Source organism: Capsicum annuum, chromosome 12 (genome assembly GCF_002878395.1).
Source record: "Capsicum annuum cultivar UCD-10X-F1 chromosome 12, UCD10Xv1.1, whole genome shotgun sequence".
NCBI classification, from domain to species: domain Eukaryota; kingdom Viridiplantae; phylum Streptophyta; class Magnoliopsida; order Solanales; family Solanaceae; genus Capsicum; species Capsicum annuum.
The window spans coordinates 231,850,705-231,872,105 of NC_061122.1; the positions used below are offsets into that span (position 1 = coordinate 231,850,705).

A 21,401-nucleotide genomic window follows, 5' to 3' on the forward strand; every position below is an offset into this window, starting at 1 on the left:
AATTCAGACAAGAACATACTTCTCAGCTCCATTTTTTTTTTTTGTTTTTGTTTTTCTTGATTAATCAAATGAAAAAAAATCAAACTTATTTTTTAAAGATCCTAAAGAAGGGGAAAAATTAAAGGGTAGAAAAACTAACTGTAATATGGATAAATTAGAAAGGGTCAACTCATTTTTTATTTTTTTTGTTGGGTGAAAAATGAATTGTATTAAGAGAAGGGAAAAAATTTGGGAAAGAAGAAATGGGATAATATATATAGATATCCACTTTTATCCACTTTCCTAATTTGAGTAGGGTATTACTTGGGTCCCACATGGTGACATTTTAATGCAATCATTTAAAAAGGGAAAAAAATTGATACTTAATTGTTAAGAATAATTTAAAAAATAAATTTAAAAATTATAGTCAAATTATCTTTTAAATTGTTCATCAAATTTATTTGAATTAATGTAATCATAATTTTTATTTAGTTTGATTTTTAAGACAAAAATGATAAGACTAACTCAAAATTTAAAAGTTAAAATTCGTAACTTACGTGTTGCTTATGAGCTTATCCAAATAGATGTTTACTCCAATTAAGCGTTGCTATTTTGTTTCGTCATTCCTACTTATAAAAATCACATCAAATTATAATTTTGACCTTAAATTTGATAGTGCACAAATAGGACATTTAACCATTCAAAACCTGAACAAATATGACCTCCAATTTTGCTACTTCATGCGTGAGTCTCACTCGCACCTATGTGAAAAGGTAATCCAATCACACGGTGCCACATCGTTAAAAGGGCTGATTTGGAGAGAGGTCATATTTGTGCAGTTTTGAATAGTTAAAGGTCATATTTATGCACTGTCAAAATTTAAGATCAAAATTATAATTTGATGTCAAGTTTAGGATCATTTTTATGTATTAACTCCATAAAAATTCATGGACCAACATATGGAATCGCCGTGCTAGAAAGCTCATCACATCACTTATGTAAGTATATACACACATACACGCACATATATATAAGTTCAAAGTCATCGATAGGCACTCAAACTTGTTGTCAAAATTCACGTAGATACTAAACTATGACCTGTTCCTATCAGACCCCTAAACCCCTCGAATTTTATTTCAATTAAGCATTTTTTTCCTTATCAACTAAAAGTTAAAATATGTGTTGCACACACACGCGCTGACATAGAAAAAATAACAAATTAAAAGATGACACGTGACATTAAAATTCAAAATAATTTTAATTTTTTTTATAACTAATTAAATTATAATTTAAAAAGAATTATAATATTTAAAAAAAAAAAAAAAAAACTAAACACTCCTACCCCTGCCCCTGCCCCTGCCCCTGCCCCCCTCATCTTCTTCTCCAGCCATCCCCTCCCCGTCCTCCTCAACTAAACAAAGTTGTTCTGGCTCACATCAATGCTCTTCAAAGAAGTCAAATTGGCTAATGACTTTGGCAATGAAGTGGAGAAATCATTGCAGCAAAGATTGAGTGAAGACAGACTTTGCAGTCCTTGAATTTGATCTGAAACTCTGCTACTGAGATTCATGTTTGACAAGTCAAGTCTCTCTACATAGCAGAAGACACCAGTTCATTTACAATGAACAGAATTTAAGCTTCTTCCATTGTTTGCCAAACTCCAATCTTTGAGATGATCCATTGGATTAACAAGACTAGACTTTAGTGCTAGCAATGTAGAAACTTCAACCCCATTTGATGAAACAAAAAAGAAACCAGTGATTAACAAGCAAAACAGATGAATTTTCATGGTCTGGCTTTTTCAAATCAGTTCATCAACATTCTTTTTGGTTCTTGGGAACAAACTTTTAGTTACCAAATGATAAGAGATTGAAAACATTAGTGTTAATCAGTTAGTTATCATGATTAGTCCCCAAATTGAACCACAAAAATACCTAGAACAAACACATAAACAACATGAAACTTCAAGAACCTCGAAACAATTTCATTCCGAAAGAAAAATTTTCTCAAAATTATAAATTTTATTTCTAAATCCAATCATACACCACACAAACATCAAAAAATTAAAACATAAATAAAGTAAAATTTCAAGAAGTGTTGGAATTAAAAAAATACTTTTTGAAAAGGGAATTAACTTAAAGTTGAAAATTGATCACCTAAGAAATTGATTTTTGAAAAAGAAATTAAAGCAATGTTCCATTGATTTAAGTTTAAAAAAAAAAAATGAAGAAGGATATCGCGTGGGTGTGGGTGTCCGGGGGGGGGGGGGGGGGGGGGGCTTTTTATTTGGAATTCACTAAAAAAATACTATTCACGCTCGCTAGCATTTGCACTGCATGCGCAGTGCTACGTAGGTAAAAAATACCTAATTGAAACAAAATTTAGAATGTTTAGGGATCTGATAGGAACAGACATTAGCTTAGGTGTCTAAGTGAATTTTGACAATAAGTTTGAGTGTTTATCGATGACTTTAACCTATATATAATACACATACATATATAAATACAGTGGTGGAGCCAAGAAATTTATTAAGAGGGTTTAAAAGTACACACACGAACTAGCCGAGGGGTAACATATACATTATATATATAAAAAAATAATTTTAATAGTGTATAAATAATGTAATTTTTCGCCGAAGGAGTTCGAATGAACCCCTTGATCCCTGGAGATATGCTAGATCCGTGCGTGCGTGCGCACACATCACTCACACATATATATATATATGTATATATATAATATTGTATATTGAGCTACTAGCCATAAAATACTATGTTGGAGTGTGTATTTTGGAATTTTCTCCTTTATAATAACAGTCTAATTAGTCAAATAACATGTTAAACTTGAAATTTTGTAAGATAGCCATATAAACTTAAGGGGTCCAATCGATAACTTCGTAAGTTTATAGTGCTATCTTGCAAATCATGCAAAGTTTAAGGGATTATTTAAGTAAAATGTAGTATCAATCAACAATGAGTAAAGTGCAGTTGTCGAACTCGATTTACTTGTTCCTTTACTAAGTGATTTTTTGTTTTAGCAGCACTATTAGTGGTGATATTAGACCCATCAATATGGGCCAAGCCTGTTGGGCTGACTCGATCTGATCTATAATTTAATGAAGTTGGGCTTCATTTTTTGCAGTCTATTTAAGAACAAGGTTTTTTAGCCTGATCCAAATAAGTCTGTGGCCCTTGGAGTTTGAGTAATGTGTGTTGGGCTAATCCTGGTCCGACCCGTGAGTTAAATACATGCAACTATTTAGATTGTTTATTAGTATTTTTATTAGATTTGAAGGATATTATGTTAAAAGTTATTAAATTTCGCTATCAGGAGTATTTTTTGGAGTGTTAGAGCCTTGATTAACAAGTATTAACAGTATGTAATATTATCTGGTAATATCTATGTTTATTAACATTCTAAAATTAAATTATAAAATAATATTTTTTTAAAAAAATGGGCTGGCCCGTGAGGCCTGCGGCCCACAAATAATAGTGTGGGCTTGGTATTTTTTGGCCCATCATTTTAATGGGCCAACCCAACCTGACCTGTCAAATTCAAAGTTCGTAGGGGCTAGCCCGAATGGGTTGGGCCGACCCATATTGACAGCTTAAAGTGGTATCGTGTATTCTTAAAAGGCAACTCCTTTTTTAAAAAAATAAAAATACTATCAGAATTATTCTTGTTGAAATTATTTCAAAATCAATTGTCATGGGACTAAGAGGTCACCAATTCAAGTCGTGAAAATAGTCCATGTAATGTGAGAGCGTACAATAGACTCTTTTGATATAATCATTCTCCGAATCTCGTCATAGCAGAAACGTCAGTGCACCGAACTGTCCTTTTTACTCTTTATTAAAAGTTATGTTGCTCGGACTCTTCAAAATGTCAAAGGATGCGTTTTGAATTTGGTAAAGCTAGTGTATTTATGGAAAAACTAGCACGAATGCGACATCGAAAGTGAAGAATCCACGCAACTTAGATTGAAAGCATTAAATACATAGTCTGAGTCAAGGTTAGACAACTTTTAATCTACATGCTTGATATTTGTAGGGTTTTTTTTTTTCAATTAATTTGACACCAATTATTTTTAAGCTAGGCAGGCAATATTTTAACTTAGATTTTGTAATATTGTGATATTTAAGTCGTGAGAATAACATATAATAATACATATAATCAGAAGAATAAGAATGATAAAATTTGAAATTTTACAAAAGTATTCTCAACCAGTATTTGAACATTGAAACAAAAGGTTACATGAAGAGAATAATTTACATGCATTGCTTTTGTATAGTTGTAATAATAATAATAATAATAATAGTAGAATTAAATTCTTGATGGAATAAGTGGAGTTGAATTTTGCAGAAAAGCACTTGCTGCTGCAACTCCACTCCCAAACTTCACTGGATAACCAATATCCTTAAGTACCATTTCAACTCCAGCAAGACATCCCAATAGTTGCAACTACAAAAAAAAAAAAAAAATTGAAAAAAAAAACAAGAATTATTATGTAAAAATAAAAGGAGAATAATTATGTGACGAGGAGGGGCACTGCTGCCACAGTTCGTAGGTGTGAGAAGTTGGCTTTGGATGGTTTCGGACGGGGTAGAGGTAGGCTGAAGAAATATTGGTGGGAGGTAATTAGACGTGATATTGAGTAGTTATAGAAGACATGACCCTATATAGGAAGGTATGGCGGAAGCGAATTAGGTTAGAGGACTAGTGTGTGTGATGAGTCGTAGTCAATAGATAGGGGTGCTTTGGTGTAGCTTGGCTAGTGGTCGTAGGGCTTTGTATATAGGTTGGAGCTTCTAGTTAGGAGGGTTTGGGTGAGGTGTGTGCTTTCGGTTTGATAGTGTATAGTACTACCTTGTGGGCATTCTATTTCTGTTATCTCATCTTTTTTCATGTTCTATTACGACTTTGTTTACTGTTTTTTGGTCCTGAGCTAGGGGTCTACCGAAAACAACCTTTTTACTTCTTCGGAGGTAGTGGTACGGATTATGAACATTTTACCCTCCCCAGACCCCACTATGTGGGAATACACTGAGTTTGTTGTAGTTATTGTAAAAAGAGAGCAAAAAGTTGTAGGAAAAAGGATTATGCATCCGGTTCAGTTTATAATGTGACGGTGTTTGACTAGACATAGGAGTTTCATGTGTTTATTTGACATGTATAGTTTTAGTAGTGACATAGACAAAAGTAGAAGCCTAGATACGTGTTTGACTGAACTCGATAGCTATTGCTCAAACAGAGCATTCGTGTTAAGTTCATTAAATATGTATACGTTACTTAACACATAAAGTTGAAATTCTGGCTCCGCCTTTGAATAGTGATAAAGAAAGAGTATCAAGCAGTATCATAATGGAAATAGTTTCACATAAATTGGAACAAATGGAGTGGTGAATAGTTATGTTGTTCAGACTCTTCAAAAATGTCACCTACCGTGTGTAGGATCCTCCAAAAATAGCGCACATTTTGAGGAACCGACATGGTGAGCAAGCATTTTTGGAGAGTCCGAGCAGCATAGCTAATGAGAGAGTTAATAGAAGTGCAAGTGAAAAAAGAAACTTATGGTGAAAATGTAATGCTTTTAGTTTAGTTAGTATATAGTTGAAACCTATGTCGCTTGGACTCTCCAAAAATGTTGTCGCGCTCATGATGGACCCTCTAAACTATACTACGTTTGGAGGAGACGACACGCACCCGATGGCAGTTTTTAAGATTCCGAGTAACATAGGTTGAAACAAACCTTAACTTGGATGACAATGAGGAATATCTGGTGCGAATAGACTAACAAACCAGAGCTAATGCATAATAGCGGTCACATGAAGAGTAGTTTACCTCGTTCAAGTTGCCGAGATGTCCTATTCTGAATACCTTTCCTGCAACTTTGTTTAGGCCGAGACCTAAGCTTAAGTTGTATCGCTTCCATGCCCTTTTCACGATTTCAGTACTGTCGATGTATGGAGGAACAACAACGGCTGTTACTGTGTCGCTGAACCATTCCTCCTTCTGAGTGCAGTTCTTCAAGCCCCACGCCTCCACAGCAAGTCTGCATTCTCGATCAAAAAAGTACGTGATCACTATTCCCTCCGTCACATTTTGTATGACACTGTTTGACTTGGCACGGAATTTAAGAAAGCAAAACTTTTAACGATGCATAGCATATTGAGCTTTTAGTCCTTCCTCTTTATTTACTAACAAAGGTTTTACATATACCTTGTTGCTTTGCCAAGGCGAGCGTGTCTTGCAATCACATTTTCGAGACCTTCCTCAAAAAGAAGGTCGAGAGCTGCTCTGAGACCGTACAAAAGTTGGATGGAAGGAGTGTACGGCCAATAAGTACCCAACTTGTAGAACTTAAGGTAATCGCTCCAGTCGAAGAAAACTCTCACTGATTTTGCAGTTTTGCTTGCCTCAAGAGCCTTAGGGCTAGCACAGACTATACCGAGCCCGGTGGGAAGGGACAGTGCTTTCTGGGAACCGGTAAGTGCCACATCTACGCCCCATTCATCCATACGAAAATCAAGTGCACAAATTGAGGACACTCCATCGACAAGGAAGAGAGCAGGATGCTGGTAGTGATCTGGCAGGCATCGACAGAAACAGGCACGAAACATCAGATATCGATAGTGAATTCAGTTTTTCGAAGAATATATGCCACGGTTTAGATACATTACCGAGTATTTTCCTTACGGTAGCCAAGTTGTTGGTAACTCCAGTGGCGGTCTCGTTATGCACAATGCAAATCGCCTTGATGGTATGCGACTTATCTGCTGCAATTTTCGAGGCTAAAACCTCAAGGTTTGCACCTTGGCCCCAATCACTCTCAACAACATCAACGTCAAAGTTGAGGCGTTTCTGTTGATCAATCCACAGCAGACTGAACTGACCGATGAGGAACGATATAATTTTATCACCAGGTGACAGCGTGTTCGTGAGTGCACTTTCCCACGCACCAGTTCCTGCCACATGGAAACAGTATGAGGTTTGTCCATCACAAGTTCGACAGTTGAGCCACGAAGAAATCCTATAACTACTTAAAATTATACATTATCGATGATGTTGCAGAGGATGGACATGATCAATTTGAAAAGATTCATCGTAATACAACAAAAGAACAAGTATGGTTCAGTCGCAAGCAAGTTGAGGTCGGCTATATGAATCCATACTGACCATGTTTGTTCTGTTCAAGCAAAAGTATTAGAACATCCTATATTTTCAACAACAACAACAACATACCCAATGTATTCCCACATAGTATAGGGTCTGGAGAGGGTAGAGTGTACGCAAACCATATCACTAACTCAGGTGAAGAAGAGAGACTGTTTCCGATAGACCCCGGCTTAGAACCGATAACAGTATAACAAACACAAAAGATAAGTGGAAAATAAACTAACACCGCCAGCAACAAGATAATACTACAACCACAAGAAAAAAATAAGTATTATCGAAATCATAGACATCACACAGCACCACAAATAAGAAACTACAGACACAAAAGAATGCTCCCTTATTGTTACCGACGCTCTCCCACCCCCTAACTCTCTACCCTAATTTGCGTCCTCCACACCTTCCTATCAAGGGTCATGTCCTCTGTAAGTTGTAACTGCTCCATATTATGCCTAATCACCTCCCTTCAATATTTCTTCGATCTACCTCCACCCCGCCTAAAACCATCCATAGCTAGTGTCTCACACCTCCGCACTGGAGCATCTGAGCCCCTCCTCATCATGTGCCCGAACCAACGTAACCTCACTTCTCGCATCTTATCCTCCACCGAAGCCACTCTCACCTTCTCCCGAATAATCTCATTTCTCACCCTACCTTTCCTTTCCTGGTATGTCCACACATCCATCACAACATTCGCATCTCCGCCACCTTCAGCTTTTGGATGTGGGAGTTCTTAACTGACATAACTAAGACTTAACCTCAACTGATTGGTATCGCCTATATAGATCTTTCTCCTCCATTTTCTCAACTAGTTTGGATGCAAATAACACGACGATAAAGATTTAGATAAACAACATACTGATATACCTGTAGTTGGGATCAGAAATGGAGTTCCACTAGTAGTTTTGAAAATCTTCTTCACATCCTCAAGCAAGGTCTTTGTCATAGCCGGAATAGCCGGGGACCTGTAATCTTCATTGTTCCGGTTCATAGCACGAAGAATTTGTTCCGGGATGTTAACAGGTCCCGGAACAAACAAATGGTTCCTTCCAGGTCCATTAACATAGTCCATTTTCGCCCGCTTAACAATTCACCTTATGCCTTCAATACTCACAAAAAAGGTCAATTTCGACAAAGCAAAGCATGCAGCCAAATATACAGGAACAAGAAAAATAAATGTTTTACTACTAGTATAGCTAACGATAAACATATATGTATAATATGAGTTTAAGTTATGTACAACAGCATATACCCAATGTAATCTCGCAGATGGAGTTTGCGGAGGGTAAGATGTACGGAGACCTTACCCCTACCTTTGTGGGGGTAGAGAGGTTGTTTCCAATAGACCCTCAGCTCAAAAGAGAAGTTATTCTGCGACGATTTGCAAAAACAAAAAGTCAACAAATATCAAGATAACAACAAAATTAGCAAACAAACCGAAAAGAGTAAAGCATCTAGTACCCTGAACTATGACCAAATTTGCTATGACACACTCCAACTTCACGGGGATCCTATTACCCCCTGAACTAAATTTTAGCATATTTTTGTCAACCCTTTTAGCTAACGTGACACCTTTTTAAATGACGTGGGCCCCATTTTTATGTAAAGGTGTCACGACAGCACAAAAGAATGACAAAAATATGTTAATATTGACTTCCGGGGTAATAAGACCCTTGTGAAGTTGGAGTGCGTCGTAGCAACTTTGGTCATAATTCGAGGGGTACTGGGAAGCTAGGGTAGCATGCGTTAGCAGCCGAGGGGTACTGGGAAGCTAGGGTAGCATGCGTTAGCAGCCTTAATCCTATTTTGTGAAGGTAGAGAGGTTATTTTCGATAAGACCCTCGGGGCTCAAGCAAACGATAACAAAATTAAAAAGAGAAGACATAGTAGTAAAGCAGTCGCACTGAACATAATGGAGAAAAGAACAGTAAAACCAATACGCGTAATAATAAAATCAAAGAACAAGACAGTAGGAAAGAAATATAACAACACTGATAACGGAAACTAGATAATGCTCGACTACCTACTAACCTTCTACCTTAATCCTCGACCTCGACCTCTATAATATCTTCTGATCTAGGTTCATGTCCTCCGTAATCTACAAGCGTATCGGGTCATATCATGTTTACTTAATCACTTCTCTCTCCAATACTTCTTCGACTTACCTCTCTTTCTCTCTTTTCTTCATATTCTGATAAGGGAAACTATACAACGCTCGACCCCCTACCAACCTTCTACCTTAATCCTCGACCTCTATAATATCTTCTTATCTAGGTTCATGTTCATGTCGTCGGCGTATCGTATCATGTCATGTTTGATTAATCACCTCTTCGACCTACCTCTACTTCTCCTCATATCGACCACAACCAACCTCTAAGTGCACATACATAACACAAACTCATAAAATACACACAATCTAATTCCTCGACGAAGGATGTTTAACTGACTACCTTTCACTCTATATACGTGGCTACGCACGTAACACGTTATATAGGTCAAATTTAACAATATAAACTCATAAATAGACATGCATAACCATATTGAAATATATAAATGAACTTCGAAGGACTATGTACCTGAAATAAACTAAACTATAACTTGGCTCAGACCAAAGAAAGCAAAGCCAAATGAAAATATGAAAAGTCCAAAGCAACAAATACAAACTCTTATACCACTCAACTCTATATGTGGGTCCCACTTTGGAGTTGACGTGGCAGATAAGTGGCATTACGTGGATGCTAATCCTGTGGCTAAAATATTTGTGAATTTTGATTCGTCCAATTTTTCTTTTTTATACTTTTAATAACAACTTTTTTATTTTTGTGTCAAATATTTAAAGATAAAGAATCATTATAATAATTGTGAAGATGTTTTTTTTCTTTTTTAAGACGATTGCATTTTAATTATACGTACAATAACCAAGGGCAGAGCTAGCTTGGAGCCAGACGTTCATCTGAACCCTCTCGGTGAAAAATTTATACTATTTTTTATTTATATATAATAGACGTTAAACTTTCTGCAGTTAGTTCGTGTGTATACTTTTTTATATTTTGAGCCTCCTTATGAAGATCTCGACTCCACCACTCATAACGACGAGAACAATAACATATATAGTGTAATTCCGTAAAGTAGGGTCTAAGGCGAGTGGTGTGTACGCAGCGTTGCTACTACGTTGTGAAGTTAGAGAGACCATTTTCAATAGACTTTCGGCTCAAGTAAAACTCATAAAAAAAAGCATGGAAGAGAAATTTTAGTTATACATGAGAAAAATAGTTTTTATATTTATTTTTCTGTGATGTCAAATATTTTTTTAACAAAATATTTTTCAGAAAAATAACAAATAAAAATAGTAGAAAGTAATGTTATGAGAATAGTACAAATGTGGGTGAAGCAAAACGCCACACGTCTCCTTTCCCTCATCTGCTTAGTCGCATTCGATATTTACATCAAATCAAATAATTTAATTTAAAGTTTATCGTTTACTCCTAACGAGTGATTATAATCACATAAGTTTTTATAATTTATTTTAGACCGCAAATTTTTAGAACTATTTTTCTTTCAATCAAAATATATCATATAAATTGAGTCGGAAAGAATACATGGTTAGAATAGAATATGAGAGAACGACAAGTGTTAGAAATATAAAAAGGAGGCCATACATTTAAAAAGGAAAAAAATGTTCGAAATATACCTAGATTTCGACGAAATTTGATGTAACACGCCTTAACTTTGCAGGGATCTATGACCCCCTCGACTATTTATTATCATATTTCTGCGGCATATATTTGTCCAGTTGTACCACTGCATGAATACACGCACACTGTGCGTGTAAGGATCTAAAGTGGCCCAGCTGAACAAATATCTGCCATAAAAATACGATAATAAATAGTCGACTGGGGTCATGAACTCCCGCAAAGTTAAGGCGTGTTACAGCAAAGTTCGCCAAAATTTAGATATATTTCTGACTCTTTTTCCTCTTAAAAACTATTCCTTTTGTCTTAAATTTTGCGACCAGTCGAAGTGCATCACATAAATTGAAACAAAGCAACTATAAAAGAATCAAAAAGCTTATCAAGATAACTAGAGAACACCAAGTGATGAAACATAAAAGGAAGACCATAAATTTTTTACTTCACAAGAAATTAATATAGGACCACAAAAAAAAAACTTTAATTTATAGCATATGGTTGAGAAAGAATATGTAAAGATAAGATAAAAAGGTCCATATGAACCACTCCCTCATTTGTGGGAAATAATAGCTATACATAAGCAATTTTCCTAATTTTTTTTGTTTTTTTATTACTTTCCTTTTCATTGATTTGTTTTTATTCTAAGCTTTAGCCATTTGTTTCAATCACTCATCAAATATTTTGTTTTTGTTAAATATATTTTGGCCTTTCACCCTTTAGGTAAGTGGTCAAAATCAATCATGTTAAGTCGTCTCAGAAGCAGTGTTACTTGATACTTGTGCTGGTGGTAAATAGTAGATACTTGACAGATTAGTTGAGATACGTGTAAGTTGAGAGAAGGCATAATCATTGTAAAAGAGAGTATCGCGCTGTAACTTTACGCGCAACCCCAACCCCACGCCCCACCCCCCAAAAGAAAAAATGTCTAAAATATAGTCTTTGCATTAGTTTAACAACTAGTGAAATGATAGAGAAATTTTCCTAACCAAATGCAACTTCTAATGCTATAGAAATAAAGTTTAGAGAATGACCCATTAAAGGTTCCTCAGCTCCAAATAATCGATATATCGGATTGATAATCAATCTGTCTATATTATCAATCGGACAAATCGATTATCGATCCAACATATAAACAGATCGATTATTAATCCGACAGATCGACTATCAATCCGACAGATGTGAAAATAGAAGTACGTCATTTTGCTAATTAGAAACTTGAAGAGGCTTAATAGCCAAATTTTCTCATAAGGCCATTTTGCTAATTGAAAACTTGAAGAGACTTAGTAACCAAATTTTCTCTCGCTATCGCAGGATCCAGGAAAGGACCTCACCACAAGGGTGTACCGTACACAAGGCTTGAACCCGTGACCTCCAGGTCACTTGGAAGTTCCAAATAAGTTGGAGTCGGTTATATGAAGCCTGAGAAAATGACAGTCCAAATAAAGCAAAAGGCTTCCAAAACTGCATCCCTAAAATACTCAAAGTTACATCATCTTCACACACCAGATTGATCTTTCATTAGGCAAAGGCTCTCAGGTGTGCCTAAAGTCTGATTGTCTTGACAGGAACAAAAGGAAGGCCTCTTTTGCGTACGCGTTCTGCATTGTTTTCAGAAGGCGACATAATAAGAGAACGTAAACAGGAAACAATATCGGAAAACAGACTCTCTACTTCTTCAGAGAGAACGTAAACAGGCAACAGTATCGGAAACAACCTCTCTACTTCTTCGGAGGTAGTGGTATGGACTGCGTACATTTTATCCTCCCCAGACCACACTATGTGGGAGTACACTGGGTATGTTGTTGTTGCAAACAGGCAACAATACAAATCAAAAAGGAAAGAAGAAGAAATGAGACACAAATAGATGAAGATGGCAACATAAAAAGCGAAATCCCATAAGTGGTATCTAGGGAGGGTAGAGACTCTACTAGAGAGTATGCAGTCCTTACTCCTACCTCGTGGAGGTAAAGAGGTTGTTTCTGAAGGACCCTCGACTCAACAGCAACGAATCAAAGTAGTTATGAAAAGGGAAAACGGCAGTGAAGAAAACATGACGACTAATAAGGAAAGCAGTACAGAATAAACACAAGTAGATGAAGATATCACCCAGAATTTATCTGGATACATTAACTTCAACCCACTTTTACATCCTTTGTAGCAAAGTAACTTCAATCAACAACAGACAGTTCAATATAACAAAGTACTGGGGGATTATAACAGACTGCGATGGGTGAATTATTCTTCCGCAAGAGTCTATTAGTCAAATAACAGATCCACTAACACAACGGACAACGCGTTGTACTTCAGCATAGCATACTTCAGTAACATCTTTCACCAAACTGTCCCCGCTTGATTATTCATGGAAATAAGAGTTGGAACAGTAGCATTATCAAGCAACGAGAGCCACTCCGGATCGGTCCAAGGCCTGAAGGCTCCTGCCTGTGTGAGATTCTAGCAACCATAGAAGAACAATCGTGGAGTTCATAGTGTAAAACTAAATTTGTGTACAGCATTAAAATTGCGATAAACAAAACATAGTAAGAAGCAGGGGATAATTGTAACTGCTGTATAAATAAAAGTACGATATTTGTATCTCATCAAACCGTCATAACAACATTCCTCGGACTAGATCAAATCACTCTTATAATAGTTGCACTCAACCAGCATGGGAAGATGAAACTTAAGTTGTTTTTAAAAGCTTCAATTGGATTCCAACGGGAACCAAAAATATAAAACGCTAGCTTCAGTTGGATCAAGTTATCAATCATCAAAACATTTTTATTCTGAGAGTCAAGTGAATGCTTGAATAGAGTTAAATTAATAGGTCCAGACGAGATGTCAAAAACAATGATGTTTTGTGTTATATCAGCACGCTGAATGTTTTCATAAATTAAAATTTATCTAAAAATAACGCCAAGTTATTTGCTTAAGACAATAATCAAGGATGATGAATCTGGCCTTGGCTACAAAAATTACCACATGGGATGCTTCATTTATACTGTCACTGGTGGATGCATCAACTGATCTGATCATTACGCTTTTTCCAATGAAGTTGTTTGCCGGCATCACGAAGATGCAAAATTACGGAAATCTTTAATGTTAGATCCATTAAATTGTGCAACACTTGGTCTAGGAAGCTAACCGAAAAAACAAAAAAGTATGGGGGAGTAAGCTAAAGTAGTGCACTCATGAAGTCAAATGAGACACAAATCAAGATGGAAGTTCAACCGAAGAAAAACTTATTAATGAGGTCGGACGAATTTAATATGTTATTACTATTAATAAAAGGATTACAGGGGAAAAGGCCTAAACATGCATGTTGGATTATCCAGAAGATACTCAAGACTCAGAAGTATACAGAGGGGACAAGTCAGTGTGAAATGGACTCAATTCAAATGCCTAATTTCCGTATCAAGAAGTTGCACTACAAGTTATTCGGAGATAATCCTAAAGTGCCGTCGAGGAAGGTAAGTTGTAACAACCCTGGTCTTCCCAAATGACTCTTCATCCTATTCATAGCACTACATCGCAGACTCTACACCGAGGATAGATTGATAAGCTGAGAGATGCAGATTTTCCCTGTATGCCCACAGTGTGAAACTGAATTCAAAAGTATACACCACTTTTTTTCCTAAGGTTCCGTAACCAAGGGTGATTGGAGCGAGCTACTTCAATGGCAAAGTATTTTGAGGCCTCCACTACATGGTCCGGAGAAGTGCAATGGTGTGAAGCCAGAAGAAGAGGAAAGGGGAGTAATGCTACAACCTATAGAGTGACTCTAGCTGCTACTGTTTATGAATTTTCGCAAGAAAGAAATCACGAGGATGGTCATTCTGAAGAAGATAATACAAGAAGTGTTTGTGAGGGCCACGGTATTTGATCAAGCTCAATAGCTATCCTGTTTAGCTAGTAGTTTTTTTTCGTTCACGAGATAGGTCGTTACTCCATGCTAGGCATGTCCAGATGGTGTGTTAAGTTTTGACTTTCTTTTTTTCCATGAGCTGTATAGTGATACTTTCGGTAATAAAATGTGGATAGTTACCAAAAAAATAAAAAATAAAAGGACTAGGTTATTAATTGCTTTACAGATTTAGCATTTTTATAATTGCGAAGTACAGCTAGCTGTGTATTTAAAACGGATATCCATAAACAAGTTCTTTTTATATTGATCAGTTATTCTGTAAGTCAATGTAAATGTATACCAAAGGTCACTGTGCACGGAAGCTTCCCAGATGCCTCTAGATGGGCGGTCTTCTAGGACCTCCCAACGCGGGTTCGCACTGCCGCACAGGGAGGCCTAGCATGGCCAGCATGTGTCGTGGTGTTGGCCCTAAAGGATGTCGCTATGACGGAGACGCACGATGCAATGAAGTGATGGGAGACATGATGCATGCTACCTTATAGGAAAAGGAGATATGATGTATGCTGTAGACATGAACATATGCAGGCGGCGAAAAGGTCCAGTCAAAGTAATGCATCACACAATTCATTATTCAGAATATGAGCAACTCACCTGTAACCAAAAGAAAAAGCCGCGCAAGATGTTTAGCTTCTTCATGTTGTCATTGTCAAATTCTTTAAGTTTGTCATGAAGGTCTGCAGGTTTAAAGTGGACGCAATCATTACATAATGCATTTACAGTGAAACTCAAATAGCGACTAACAGAAGCACAGAGATCAAATACTGTTTACAATATAAAACTGCTTTCATCCAATGGAGTGGATTGATAGATAAGATTGAGGCTAGAACATCTTCTTGGATTTTGGAAAGCCAGAAAGCTGTCTGATAGGTTGCAGCTCGTTCAGACTGTTTTGTATGGCATCCAATCTTATTGGCTCAGTTGTTTATTATCCCTTCAAACGTCCTCAAGACTATTGAGGCCTACTGCAGAAGCTATCTCTGATCCGGAACTAATACTATATCTAAGAAAGCCTTAATGGCTTGGGAAAGGGTGTGCGCTCCTAAGAGTGTTGGTGAAATTAATGCTATCAATATGCCCATGTGGGACAAGGCAGCGATAGCTAAATTCTGTTGGGATGTAGCGGCTAAGAAGGATACAATATGGATCAAATGAATACAGGCTTATTATGTCGGAGATAATCAGTTTCATAATGTCAGCTCTCCTCAACAAGCAGTCTGGATGATTAGAAAGATCTTTAAAGCTAGATCCAGATTACTTCTTGTCCAGAAGAATACTATCAGGCAATTTTACTAACAGTTGTTGGTACATAGAAAAGGTGGAACAAAATGGCTTTATGTATCACAACCTTGCTAGACCAAAAGCTATTTTCACCATGTGGATCCACTTACAGGGGAAACTTTTAACAGCTGAACGACTGAGCAGATGGGTATGGACATAAAGACACAGTGTAGCTTATGTAAGCAGCAGGATGAGACTAATGAACACTTATTTGGCTCCTCTGTCATTCTATGTTGCACGGACTCTTCACTTTTGATGCCGCACCCGTGTCAGATTCTCTAAAAATACACTACTTTTGGAGAATCCGGCACGCACCCACAGACAATTTTGGAGAGTCCAAGCAACATAGGTGTCGTTAGAAGGGGTATTTGGAGGAGGCTACTATGTTGGTTGCATAAAACTGACCCACACGCCACAACCTAGGAGCAACATACGCAATAGATCATGAGAAGTGCTAAAGGGAAATCACAAGAACCGCAAGTTCCAAACTACTTTTCACAGAATTCTTCTCAAACTACTTTTCACAGAATTCTTTCTTAGTGTATGGATGGAACGTAACCAGAGAATATTTGAAGGCAAGAGTAAAGAAGGAACGCAGATTGCCAAAGAAGTGTATACGTGTTGTGTTCGAGTTCCCCCTAGGCTTAGGAACTTTGTAAGCAGCCTCGTTTTCTAATTCCTTTTTTTTAGGCTTTTGAATTGTCAGATTTGATAGTACCAGCGGGTTGTGTTGTAGCCTTCTACAGTTTTGTAATTCCTTACTTGGTGACTAACGGAAAGTTCAGTTACCCAACAAAAAAATAGCTCGATAATTAACCTATTGGACGTTTCAGGTCTGACTCTAAAATGATGGTGAAGAATAATTCTACGCCTTCGCTGGAACGACATAGTAAACTTATGCCAAGGGTAGCAGAATTGAAAAGAGTATCACAAATCTTACAGCGATTTGAACCGTTTTAAAAAAAACACCTTGGTTTAAAAGAAACTACACTTACTTTTGGTAGACATAAAATCTTGCAATAGCAACTGATATAATGAAGTTCAGAACTGAAGAATTTAAGTTGTTTTAAAAATTTAGAAAGGAAAATTAACACAGGAATTCCTTATTGAAAAGAAAACTAACATAATAGTATTTACACATCAGGAGGGTTTAAGTTCAGCGACTAATTACAGAAATTTGACGAACAAATTTGCAAATGTTCGAAAAAGTCAGAATGTCTATGGACAAGACACTGTTGGACATACACCATTGGAACCAAGCAAGGAGGAGTAGCACCAAAACTTTGAAACGTAAAGATCTGACCTTTATAGTGATCCAAATATGATTTTCCCAACCGCCTCGACAGATAAAATTTCCCATTACGCAAGTCCTTATCCTTTAGAATAGGCTTTCTACTTTTGACAGCTTCCAACAATCCGGTATATTCCCTCTGATCGTAAGGCATCTCAAGAAGAGCCTTGACTTGCCACCAAAAATCAGAACGAACAGTTTCCCTTGGGCAGATATCCACAACCTAAATATTCATTATATCATCAAATATATAAGCATCACAGCAGAATATTTTCCAAAATTTCAAAGTAATAAAGAAAGAAAGCAGATGTAGGGACGATAAAATAAAACGGGGAGGAGCATCAGAGAATGGAGGCATACATTTTCAGAGTGTTTTTCTGAAGAAACTTCCATGATATTAGATCTTCCTTCCTTTCCAAATGTACCATTATCATTGACAACTATTTGAAGATCTTCGTCAGAAGCATTGCATTCAGAATTGTGACCAATCTCAAATGGGGCTTCATCTACGTCAGTTATCTCTTCTTTGACAGTGTCATCTACTGATTTTCTCCCGGCTACATCCTCGTCGAAGGGGACATCTGCCAACTTTCTCCTTTTTTTCTCTGTCTGCTTTTTGTTTGATCTCTTCCTTTTCTCACCCTTTCCCTTCTTCTTCCATGCATCATTTTCCTTCGTGCTATTTTTCTTCCTCGGACGCCCCCTTTTCTTCTTCTTTGGAGATAGTGGATCAGAAGGCTCATGTGACATATCGATGTCACCTACAGATACATTGCTGTCATCTCCCAGGAGAGTCCTTGATGATTTCTTCGTTTTTAGATTATATTTCTTCATAAATGAGGCTGGCGTGCGCCAATTCTTACATATAAATTTCCCGAGAAGGTTGGCATAGTCTTCATCTATCTCATCTCCCTCATCTTTTGTAGTAACTTTAGCCGATCTTCTCCCTTTCCCTTTCTTCTGCTCCTTATTTGGCCTATTCTTTGTCTCACCCTTCTGACGCCTCTTGCACGCACCATTCTCCCCCAAGCTAAGCTGCTGGCTCGTAGGCTCAGTTTCCTTCAGAGTAACCGAACCAAAAGGCTCAATTACAACATTGTCGTCTCCTGCAGATCTATTATTATTATTTTCCAAGTCGATTCTTGAAGATGGCTGACTTTCTACTTTATCTTTGCAACCGACATCACCTAAATCCTTCTCGTTGCAACCGACATTACCTAAATACTTCTCATTGCAGCCGGCATTACCTAAATCCTTCTCGTTGCAACCGACATTACCTAAATCCTTCTCGTTGCAACCGACATTACCAAAATCCTTCTCGTTGCAACCTTCATTACCTAAATCCTTCTCGCTGCAACCGGCATTACCTAAATCCTTCTCGTTCCCAGAATCCTGTTGTTTTCCCCGTCCTAAATATTCATACTCGTCATCAGATCCATCCTCTTTCTCAAACTCAACATACACAGGAAACCCATCACCACTATCAACTTTAGCCACCAATGCGGTCCCGTTCGGTTTAGCATTAGCCAAGAACTTCCTGTATTCTAGATCATCCTCATCCTCGTCTTCATCCTCAAACTCAGTCCCTTCTTCGTTCACATCATGACTAAGCCTATCTCCACCACCAGTGAGACCTTCATTTCCGCCTTCATTTGCGTAACACTTAGGCTCTTCATCATAATCCAGAAGAAGCATCAAATACTGTACGTAATCTTCATCCATATTCTTAGTTTTTCGAATCTGCCGTTTTAAACGAAAAACATCACTATTTTCAGGGTCTGACTCCTTATTCCAGGAGTGTGCCCTCTTTCTCCTTAAACGGGTCACGTCATACCAAACATCACAGCGCTCCAATCCCGGTCGTCCCATTTTAATGGGATTCAGATTTCACTAGCAAACAGATCAGAGAAACAACTTCACTCCTACTCTCCCCGCTTATCCCTGCATCCACAGACAAACAAATCGGTTACTACCTTTCTTGAAGCTTCTTAAATTACACTATCAACGTCAAGACATCTTCTGAGACAATGATTAGAGGCAAAACAAAACGAATATACTCAATGAAAGTTGTCTAAAAAAGATTGAAACTTGAAAAATATAGCAAAAGAAACATGTCCTACTTGGTGAACAGATTACATGATATTGTTGTTGGTGAGAGTTGGCACGTGGGTGAAAGCTAACGTAGACACCACGGATATTAAAAAAAACATACAGCAAAAAGAATGTCTTAGCCTTGGTGGATAAAGTTATATGATACTTATTGCTGGTGGGAAGTGGCAGGTATCACGTGAATTTAGTCACGTACATGAAATCTAACTAAGACATCACGGTTATCAAAAAAAACATATAGAAAAAACAGATCGAATCTTGAAACATATAGGAAAAAAAGGAAAAAATGTCCTAGATTTGGTAGACAAAGTTATATGATATTAGTTGCTGGAGGGAAGTGGCAGGTATCGAGAATTTAGCCATGTGCGTGAATCTAACTCACATCACGGTTATTAATAAAAAAAGAAACATACATCAAAAAAAGATCAAATCTCGAAACATATAGCAAAAAAGGGAAAAAATGCCCTAGCCTTCGTGGACAGAGTTACAACCTAAGTTACTCGTACTCTTCACTTCCGGTGCCACACCGGTGTCGACATGACGTGGGTGTGGATGTGGGATCCATACCCGATCTGGTCAACCGATTTTGGATACTTTGCCCAAAATCGACTGGGAAAGTCCGGACAAATTTAAGAAATTCCGTAATCAAAACAAAAGTTGAAATTGAAGAAAACGGAATATCTTGCGTCTCCCCAGAATATCTTATAATTTATGTTTTATAACTCTAATTTTAGACATTTAGGTTATTTTTCGCCGAATCCCCGCACCCATATCCATCCCTAGATCCATATCCCCGAACCTTTAAATTAAGACCGTGAAGGATCCGACCTCTAGATCCATACTCGTATCGGACACCCGCACCGGAGTCCGAGAAAGTGAGCAACTTACACTTACATGACATTTATTGCTGGTGGAAAGTGGCGGTATCACGTGAATTTGGTCACGTGTTATGAACAAAAAAAGAAACATATAGCAAAATAAGATTGAATCTTGAAGCATTTAGCAAAAAAAGGAAACAATTGTCCTAGCCATCGTGAACAGAGTTGCATGGAATCTAACTCACACACCACGGTTATCAACAAAAAAAGATTGAATCTTGAAACATATAGCAAAAAAAGGAAACCATTGTCCTAGCCATCGTGGACAGAGTTGCATGATATTTATTGTTGGTGGGAAGTGGCCAGTGTCCCGCGGATTTAGTCACGTACACAGAATCTAACTCACACACGACGGTTATCAACAAGAAAAGAAACATATAGCAAAACAAGATTGAATCTTGAAACATATAGCAAAAAAAGGAAACAATTGTCCTAGCCATCATGAACAGAGTTGCACGGAATCTAACTCAGACACCACGGTTATCAACAAAAAGAAGCATATAGCAAAAAAAGATTGAATAATGTAACATACAGCAAAAAAAGGAAACAATTGTCCTATCCAACGTGGAAAGTTATCCCGTGGATTTATTCACGTGAACGGAATCTAACTCAGACGCCACGGTTACCAACAAAAAAAGAAACATATAGCAAAAAAGATTGAATCTTGAAACATTTAATAAAAAGAAAAGAAACAATTCTCCTAGAAATCGTGGACAGAATTGCATGATATTTATTGCTGGTGGGAAGTGGCCAATATCCCGTGGATTTAGGCACGTGCACGGAATCTAACTCAGACACCACGGTTACCAACAAAAGAAGAAACATGTAGCAAAAAAGATTGAATCTTGAAACATATAGCAAGAAAAAAGAAACATTTCTCCTAGAAATCGTGGACGGAATTGCATGATATTTATTGCTGGTGGGAAGTGGCCAGTATCCCGTGGATTTAGGCACGTGCACATGTGCGGGATCTAACTCAGATAACTCAGATACCACGATTATCAAAACGAAAAAAAAAAAAAAAGAAACATAGCCAAAAGAATTGAATCTTGAAACATATAGCAAAAAAAGGAAACAATTGTCCT

General features: G+C 37.3%; 3 protein-coding genes across 5 annotated transcripts in view; all 3 read right to left on the minus strand.

The window, feature by feature from the left end:
- LOC107850938 overlaps positions 1-209 on the minus strand; it is a gene marked incomplete in the record, with an annotated part of 9,760 nt that extends 9,551 nt beyond the window's left edge. The window contains 1 exon segment of the mRNA XM_047401365.1: positions 80-209.
- Positions 210-4,164: 3,955 nt separating this feature from the next.
- Positions 4,165-9,907, minus strand: LOC107850292 (serine--glyoxylate aminotransferase). 3 transcript variants are annotated; one of them, XM_047401366.1, is made up of 7 exons: positions 9,726-9,787; positions 8,402-8,520; positions 8,017-8,250; positions 6,657-6,941; positions 6,196-6,562; positions 5,818-6,028; positions 4,165-4,437 (listed from the first exon to the last, which is right to left on the minus strand). In XM_047401366.1, the coding sequence occupies exons 3-7, from the start codon at positions 8,219-8,221 to the stop codon at positions 4,300-4,302; spliced, it is 1,206 nt and encodes a 401-aa protein (XP_047257322.1). In that variant the 5' UTR covers positions 8,222-8,250; positions 8,402-8,520; positions 9,726-9,787; the 3' UTR covers positions 4,165-4,299. The 3 variants fall into 3 exon arrangements, with proteins under 3 accessions (XP_047257322.1, XP_016550188.1, XP_016550190.1); XM_016694702.2 differs by lacking the exon at positions 8,402-8,520 and having other exon boundaries at positions 9,726-9,907; XM_016694704.2 differs by lacking the exons at positions 8,402-8,520; positions 9,726-9,787 and adding an exon at positions 9,181-9,706.
- A 2,971-nt stretch (positions 9,908-12,878) lies between these two features.
- Positions 12,879-21,401, minus strand: part of LOC107850291 — an 11,793-nt gene continuing 3,270 nt past the window's right edge. Inside the window, exons 2-5 of the mRNA XM_016694701.2 lie at positions 17,690-19,270; positions 17,342-17,552; positions 15,352-15,434; positions 12,879-13,289 (exon numbers count right to left, since the gene is read on the minus strand). Of these exons, the coding sequence (XP_016550187.1) occupies positions 13,170-13,289; positions 15,352-15,434; positions 17,342-17,552; positions 17,690-19,198 (1,923 nt within the window). The 5' untranslated portion in view covers positions 19,199-19,270 and the 3' untranslated portion in view covers positions 12,879-13,169. The remainder of the gene's footprint in view (positions 13,290-15,351; positions 15,435-17,341; positions 17,553-17,689; positions 19,271-21,401) is intronic.